Source organism: Pelodiscus sinensis, chromosome 18 (genome assembly GCF_052426305.1).
Source record: "Pelodiscus sinensis isolate ZL-2025 chromosome 18, ASM5242630v1, whole genome shotgun sequence".
NCBI classification, from domain to species: Eukaryota; Metazoa; Chordata; order Testudines; family Trionychidae; genus Pelodiscus; species Pelodiscus sinensis.
Genome location: NC_143069.1, coordinates 4,673,405 through 4,681,550, shown reverse-complemented (window position 1 = coordinate 4,681,550; position 8,146 = coordinate 4,673,405). Strand labels below are relative to the sequence as shown.

At 63.6% G+C, this 8,146-nt stretch overlaps 1 protein-coding gene across 2 annotated transcripts in view; it reads left to right on the top strand.

Moving 5' to 3' along the window:
- Positions 1-3,616: 3,616 nt before the first annotated feature.
- PRKD2 (protein kinase D2) overlaps positions 3,617-8,146 on the top strand; it is a 39,111-nt gene continuing 34,581 nt past the window's right edge. The window contains exon 1 of one of the 2 annotated variants that reach the window (XM_075915006.2): positions 3,617-3,712. In XM_075915006.2, coding sequence (XP_075771121.2) covers positions 3,686-3,712 — 27 coding nt within the window. In that variant the 5' untranslated portion in view covers positions 3,617-3,685. Of the gene's footprint in view, positions 3,713-5,064; positions 5,787-8,146 lie in introns of those variants that run through there. The other variant, XM_075915005.2, reaches the window with a different exon arrangement.

Below are 8,146 nucleotides of genomic sequence, written 5' to 3'. Positions count from 1 at the left end.
GTTCTTTCCCCTCCGGGTGCCTGTATTGAGCCAGATCTTCACAGTTCTCTTTGCAACGCAGCTTTGTATAGAGGGGGCCACACTCCCCAGCTGAAATGCAGCCATCTCTGCAGTGCAGCATGTAGGGAGGGGGCAAAACGCACAGCCAAACCTCTAGGAAGCTTGTAGCGCTGATTTCCACAGGGGCCCAGCCCCACAGAGCTCTGGGCCTCAGTTCCCTTCCCCCCACGCTGGGCTGGCATGTCTGTGAGGTTTATTTATATGGCTGGATGGTTTATTTCTTACCAGTAGGTTTGAGCGGTGCTTTTAGCTGCCGCTGCCAGGAAACTTCCCGGACAGAACCCAAGTGCACCCACCCACGGCTTGCATTTATTTCCAAGCAGCAAAAGTTCCTCGGAAGAAAGGAGGAACTGGATTTGAACCAGCCAACGTGGGGCCAGAGGCTGGCACTAGCAGACCACAGAAGGCCCAGCCATGGGGCCCTGATTCCCTGCTCCTCTTCCTGCGGTTTGTTTAGGGGGCGGTGCTCCTTTTTTCCACTGTCTATTGAGCACGTATGTCTGTCTGTTGAAGAACTCCTCCTAACCCGTGAGCCCTCAGAGCAGCGGATTTGGTAGGAAGCATCCTCTTCTCGGAACTCAACGCAAGGTCCGGGTTGGATTGTTCCAGGGCAAGGGGATGTGTCTGGAACGGGATTGCTTCTCCTAAAACCCTGCAGAGAAGAGAGACTCAGGCAGGTGAAAGGGGCTGACTGGAGATATGACCCCTCCCCCCCCATCTGGGACTGCCCCAGCCTCCCACCCTCCATGTGCCCTTTAGAGAGGGGGCGGGGCTGAAGGTCCCCAGTTTGTATGGGGCTGTTCCCCTTTGGCAGGGAGCGAGGGGAACGTGCAGTTTGCTGCATTCCTCACTCTGGCTGGGAGCAGCCCGTGAACCTGTCCTGGTCCTGCCCCAGGCGGGGGACATGCCCCCCCTGCCCTGGCTGTGCCCATGGGAGCTGTGGCTGCCACGGAGAGGCGCTTGTCACCTGGCCCCAAGCTGCTACGGTGAGAGGGGGCGGGAGCAGTCCTCTCCCCAGGGCAGCCGGCACCCTGAACCCCTCCCAGGCCTACCCCTGGCCAGCGATTCACACAAGGACCCAAGCGATGGGGATCCCATTTGGGAAGTAGGGCGCCACCTGCTGGCAAACGCTTGCAGCATGTCCACTGTGCAGGGGAGACAAAAACTGAGTGAACGCCTGAGCAAGGGCAGGGAACTCGAGTTGGGAATCAGGCAGCGCTCTGGGGAGGGCAGGGCTGCTGTGGGCAGGACTGGGGAGGCATCAGCCGAGTTCCTGAGGTGGGGGAGGAAGAGACCTGGCCTGCAGGTCAGGCTGGAGGGGCAGCGCAGCGCTTGGCTGGTAACCCTGGGGCACGGGAGGGGGGGGATCCTCATTGCCTCCCAAGCAGCTCACCTGGCCCTGCCCATGCTCTGCCCTAGTCCCCCAGCCCCCGTCCCTCAGCCTGCTGTGGTGGTGCCAGAGGCTGGAGCAGGCAAGCTGGGCACCTGGCTGTACCCCCATCTTGCTGGAGCTGGTGGCTCGGTTGCAGGGGCTGGCTGGTTGGGGGTGCGGGAGGCACGACCCCAGCCTCCTTCAGAGCTCTGGGGCCAGGCCAGGGGTACTACTCCGGGGAAGGAGGCACGAGCCAGGGGCCACAATTCTGGGGGGAGGGCTGGGCTTGCCTGTGGGTTGGGATGGAGGGGCAGTGACAGCTGGGGAGGGGATGGAAGGGCAGCCACAGAGCTGGGGGGAGCCCAGGGGTCTGGGAGTTGAGCTGGGGGGTGGGAGGCAGCCGAGGGGCTCCGCAGGTTGGGCTGGAGGGGCAGGGGCCGTGCGGCCCTGCAGCTGACATGGGCCAGTTCCCTTCCAGACATGGGCCTGCCGCCTGGGCATCTTCCCACCGCTATTTGCGTGGCCGTGGCTGGGGGAGGGGCCGCGGGGGGAAGCACCTGCAGAGCCTGCCCTGAACAAAGGCCCGCTCAGCCCTCTCCCACGCTGGAACCGGCGGGGCCCGGCTGCACGGCAGGCCGGAAAGCCCAGCCCGCTCAGTGCACCTTGAGGTTCCCATGAGGGTGTGGCCGGGTCTGCTCTTCCCCATGTAAACAGGGTGGGGCCGGGGCTGAGAGAGAGCCCTTGGCAGAAGTCCCAGCAACCGTCTGCTCAAAGCCCACACGCTGTGCACACTCGCACATGCCTCGCACACGCCTCGCACACGCCTCGCACACGCACGGACATCCATTGCACGCACGTGTGCACACGTTGCAGCCATGCACCCTAGACAGAGGCATGTGCTCTGTGGTTCCCATTGTGCAGAAACCTGTGTGCTGGAGAACACGTCTGCGAACGTGGGGAGGCGCCTGGGTGGGGTCCCCGCAAACCGTCGTGCCCAGCACCTCTGCCCATGCGGCCCCGGCACCTAGCCAGCCGGATGAGGTGCCCGCACGCAGGAATATCTGGCGGGGGGGGGGGCTTTCTTTGTAAATGTGGACCACAAGGGTGTGAATGCACTTCCCTGGTCCCCCAAGTAAGTGGGGAAGTCAGCCCCAGCCTTCACCAGAGGGAGGGAGGCGCGGACAGCACACTGCCGAGCTGGCAGCGCACTTCGCCTGGCCGGCTGGAGCATGCTTATTTGGGGCACCGCGGGGGGTGCTTTCACATCCTAGCCATCCCCACCCTAGGTTCAGCTGGGGCAGTGCCCACCAGGGCTGCTGGGGGGTGCCCGGATGGCCCTGGGTGGAGCTGTCTGGCCTATCTGGCTGGGTTGGAATGCTACCCAACCTGTCCGGCTCCTTCCCCTGGGCGGGGAGGGTGGTGCAGGGCCCGGTCAGGAAGATAAACGCAAAAGGAAAATGGAGGCCATGCCTCTGTGGCAGCTTGGAGCCCTCTCCTTAGGGCCCCTTTCAGGTCCCTCCTCTCCCTCCTGTCTCCCCTGCTGGTAGCTAATAATCCCCAGGATCCAGCTTTGTCTCCTCTGCTCTACTCTGTGTAATTCTGGGCTGTGATTGACTCCTACCCAGCCTTGAATAACCGTAATAAAGCTGTAAAAATGGACAGCGCCTAGCATGCTGAGTTCTTGGGTCACGGCCTAGAGAGCTGGGACTCAGGCAACCTGGGATCTGTCCCCAGCTCTGCCCCTGCCCTGCTGGGTAAGTCACTGGGCCACTCTGTGCCTCAGTTTCCCCATCTGCCCAATAGAGGTGCCAGCCTTGATACCTGGGTTTGAGATGGGGCGACGGGTTACGGGCAGCTCCACGCCAGCCTGTGACAACGCCGTCCTTACCAGAAATATTTGGCGGCCGTTCTCAATCGTAGTGGGCCGCCCTGTCGTGGAAGAGCAGGTTTGGTTCCGCTTGCCCCCGAAAGGAGCGGAACAAAGTGGGGGGCCAGAGCTGAGTAAAGATGGGGAAGCCAGAGTGTGACGGAAAGACCAGGCCTGTTTAAGGAAAAGGCAGAGCAGAGAGGCTGTGATTTCCAGGCTGGGGCAGGAACGGGAGCCCAGAAGCCCCCGGAAAGAAGTGACTAAGGAAGGGATAAAAGCCACGTGTTTCCTACCGCACGAGAGGCTGGAACTCCCTGCCACATGCAGCTCCAGAGGCAGGAAAGGCCTGAGTTCCTTTCTGTTGCTGACCAATAGCCACGGCTAAAATGCAGGGGAGCGAGGGTTTCAAAGGGGTAAGTTTCTAATGGGGAGTGTAATTAACCAGCGAACAGCCACGGCTGATTGGTCCCACTCTTGTGATGGGGTGTCGTTTCCATCCAGATCGGATTGACCTGGGAGTTTGAGCTGCTCCCCGCAGCCTCCGACCCGGCTCATGTTCAGTGGCTGGCATGCTCCTGTGGGCGGTGGATCAGCCCTGGGAATTATTGTGGGGATATTCTCTGGGCTGTTGTGGGTCAGGCTCTGAGATTTTCGGGGTCTCCAGGATGGGGTCAGGAGGTGACATCCCTGCTGGGCGTATTATTCCATCCTTCCCCGCCAGGGGGCACCTTCCTGCAGCAGCTAGTGCCCGGATACTGCAGGAGACCCGATACCAGGGTAGATGGGCCTTTGGGCTAATCCTTGCTTCCCTCCCCGGATGTGAGTAACATTAGGCTTCTTGCCTAGCAGGACTCACTCTGGGGGGCAGAAGGAAGCGTGGGGGTCTGGGGGCACCCCCAGGCTCGCAGCTCTGCCCCCTCACAGCTCCTGCTGCCCTCCTCCCCCTGCTCATTCCAGCCCCCGCAGCAGCCTGGCTAGACAGGTCCTGTCCTGCCCCCAGGTCTCTGTAGGTGGGGGAGCTCCCAGCCCGTCTAGGGCGGCAGGATGTTTGTCTAAAGCAGGCCATGCAGAGATCCGAGTGGCTGCTCGGAGCCCTGGAGGGGGGGAGGTGGGACCCTGCCTCCCGCTCGCTTCCTTCCCCGGCTCCCTTCCTGGGGAAGAGCTGGGAGCCGGGGGACCCACAAGCAAAGGTCCCCGAGGGGGAAACTTGCTCCCAGGACGGCGCATGGCGGGGGAGGGGGGGCAGGCGCCAGGAGCCCGCGGGCCGCGCTGTGATTCGGCACGTTTGGGCCACCCGGGCCGCCCCCGCTGCCCTGCCCCTGCCCCCAGCCCGGTGCAAACACGCCCGGGCCAGCTCGCCACCCTGCGCGCGCCGCCTGTGCGGACCGGCCACGCGGCTCCTCGCCTCGCCGGGCGCACGGTGGCCCGAGAGCCGTCTCCTCCGCTGCAGCCTCCCCGCGCTCGCGGGCTCTGTCCTGGGGAACCCCGAAGCCGGGGGGGGGGGGGGGAGGCAGCAGGGGGCAGGCAGGACCCCAAAGCGGATCCGTCTCCCTGGGGCCAGCCGGGGGCGCCCCCCGGCTTGGGGGGCACAGACGGGGAGAGGGACCCCCCCAGGCTGGGCGGCGGGTGGTGCCAGCAAGAGACGCGCGCTCTAGGGCAGCCGGGCACTGGGATGTGTGGGGGGGGAATCCTGGCAGAGAGGAAACATGGCTTGCCCCCCGCCCCGCCTTGTTCAGGGCGGGACACCGACTACCCCTGGAGACAGACGGGACGGGTTGGCCTCGCCGCTTCCTTCCAGCGGGGGCAGCAGGATAAGTGTTGGGCGGGGGGTGTCCGGGTGCCCCAGTGTGCGCTGGATGCTGGCTGCGGGGCGGGGTGTGGAGAGAGGTGTGTGTGGGGGGGGGGAGAGTCGCCTGACTTCATCCCCGGAGCTCTCCATTGGCCCCGCGGCCTGTCACTCACGGCACTTCCTCCTCTGTCCGGGCGCCCGTAAAGTTTGGGGGGAAGAAAAAGAAAGAAGCGGCGGCGGAGAGCGAGAGGCGCCGGCCGGCTCCCCGTGCGCCCCCCAGCCGCGCGCCCTGCCTGGCCAGCGCCCGTGCGCCCTCGGGTCCCTGGCCAGCGCCCGTGCGCCCCTGCCCGTGCGCCGCGCCCTGCCGGGATGCGCTACCCCCTTGGGATGTGACAGCCAGACCCGGACGCCTGGGTTCGGGCAGCAGGGCGGGGGGGGGTCTGTGCGTCTCTCCGGCGGCCAGCATGGCCTCCCCACCCGCCTGCGCCGGGCCCCCGGCCCTCCCCTCTTCCCCCAGCACCCCGGGAGGGTGCCTGGCAACCCCGGAGCTCGCCTCGCTGCCGCCGGGATCCTGCGCCGCTTGCCAGGGAGTGTCGTTCCACATCCAGATCGGGCTGACCCGGGAGTTCGTGCTGCTCCCAGCCGCGTCGGACTTGGCCCATGTCAAGCAGCTGGCGTGCTCCATAGTGGACCAGAAGGTAAAGGGTGGAAGGGGGTGGCCGGGGGGGCGGCAAACGGAGGAACCAGGAAACTCTGGGCCCAAGAGAAGGGAGAGGCGCTGACTCGGTGTGTGTGTATTTGTGTCTAGATCGGCCCCTGTGTGTGTGTGCTACTGCTGTGTTTGTGTCTCTAAACTGGGATGTGTGACCCATGGGGTGAAGGGTGTGTGGGGTGTACTTCTGGCTGCAACTGTATGTTATGTGACTGTGTATCTGTATCATGGGTGTGGAGTTGTGTGTATGATAAGATGTGTGATTGTGTATTTGCCTTGTGAGTGTGTGAATGATTGTGGCAGGTGACAGTGCTATTGCATGTTGTGTAGCCCTGTTCTGATGGTGTGACTGCGACTGAATGTTGTGTGTTTGATTGTGGGGTCTATGCATTTGACTGTGCGGTTGTGTGATTGTGAATCTGCATGGTTGCGTGTGACTGCAGTTGTGGGTTGTATGGATGAATGTGGTGCATGTGGTGAGACTGTTTGCATGACTGTGTGCTTGGAATTGCGTGTGTCCCCATGGTGGGTGGGTGTCTAGGAGCCGGTATGAGCAGCCTCCCTGATAGGAAGTGTTAACGTCAGTTGTGTTGTTTTGATGCTGTGCATGGTGGAGGGGCTGGGCAGGTCTGGGCCCTGGGGGATGGGGAAGGAAGTGGAAGCAGGGGGGATGTGGGAAGTGGTGGGGCGGTAGCCCCACGGAGGGTCTGAGAGAAAGCAAGCTGAGGCCACACACTGGGCCGGGACTGGGTTCCATCGGCACCCATATCTCTTCATTTGGCTGGAAACCAGGGATGTTAAACTGCGTGTAAATCTAGTAACCACGGAAAATTTCAGCGGTTACATGGTCACACGTGGGGTGCCAGCCAGCTCCCCGGGAGCCAGTGCGTGCCGGGAGCCAGCTTTTGCTCCCGCCTGCTGGTAGAGGCAGCAGCATGGGAAGGCAGCCGGCTCCCCGGGATTCGGACCCGGAGGCCCGTGTAACTGTTTACATGGCTACACTCCTACACCATTATGGGAAACTGCAACTTTGGAGGTTTGGGGGCCGAGTTCCGTGCTCCTCGTCCTCTCCCAGGGGATGGGGTCGTCCCGCGCCTGTTCCCCAAAGCTGCAGGGTTTGGCCAACAAGTGGAAATTCTGCCCGGCCTGGCCGTGGCTCCTTGCCTGATAGGAAAGGGACGAAAGGGTTTCCAGCTCCCAGAAGCTTGGCTGGGTTCATAGGGGCCTGGACTCCCTGGCTGCGTTCAGGGAAAGAGCTGAGGGGCCAGGCCCTGGTCTGGGTGCCGGAGGGCTGTGCTGAGAGGTCGGGGAGTTCAGCCGTGCTGGGAATTCGGGTGCGGGTGACGGAGGGTTTACCGCAGGGGTCAGCGACCTTTTGAAACACGGGATCACTTGTGGAGTTGCTGTGCAATCCAGGATCTGCCTCCGACCCAGCCACCCTGGCCCCGCCTCCTTCGTGCCCCTTCTCCAAGGCCCCGCCCCTGCTCGCCCCATCCTCCCTCCCTTTCCCCAGTTGGGGCAGCGGGTTGGGGGGCAGGCTCTGGTCTTGGACAAAGGGATGTGGAGTGCGGGAGGGGCTCTGAGCTGAGCTCCGGGCAGGCAGTTGGGGTGCTGGAGGGGTTCTAGGTGCAGGCTCCGGGAGGGTGTTTGGATGCAGGGATGCTAGGGCAGAGGCTTGGGGTGCAGAAAGGGGGTTCCTGACTGGGGCAGGGGTTCAGGCTCCGACTGGGCCCTGCTTACCTCAGGTGGCCCCTGGGTGGTGGTGCCGTGGGGCTAACGCAGGCTCCCCCCTGCCCTGGAGCACTCCCGCAAGCAGCCAGCAAACTCCATCTTAAGTCCTGTTGTGCCCCCCACTCTGCTCTGTGGAGATGGGATACACGGTGGGAGGGGGGCACCATGACATCAGCGCCTCCCCGGCCCTGCACAGCGAGCAGGCAGCAATGCGGAGGAGGGGCACTTGAAGTGCCGACACTTGGTAGGCTCTTGGCCAAACCAGTCAGGATCCCCTGTCCGAGGCTCCGAGATCTCCCGGCGGATCCGGATCCGCCGGGTGGGGACCGCTGGCTACAGTTCATCTTTCAGGCACAATCGTTTGGCGTAACGAGCTCCCCCCTCCGTTTAGCCCCACAAGGCCCACCCCTCCCTGGGCTGGGTTCCTGCCCCCCTTCGCCAGGCTGTGGCGGGGCCGCGGAGGGATGCATCACATCCCTGCTCTCCTCCGAGCGCCGGGCGGTGGCTCTGCCCTCGGATGGGCTGTGCCTGCATGGCAGGGCCGGGCAGGGGCCCAGTCTCTGCTGGATCTTGTCACCCAGTGGCTCAGACTTCCGACTCCTTTCATACAGCAGC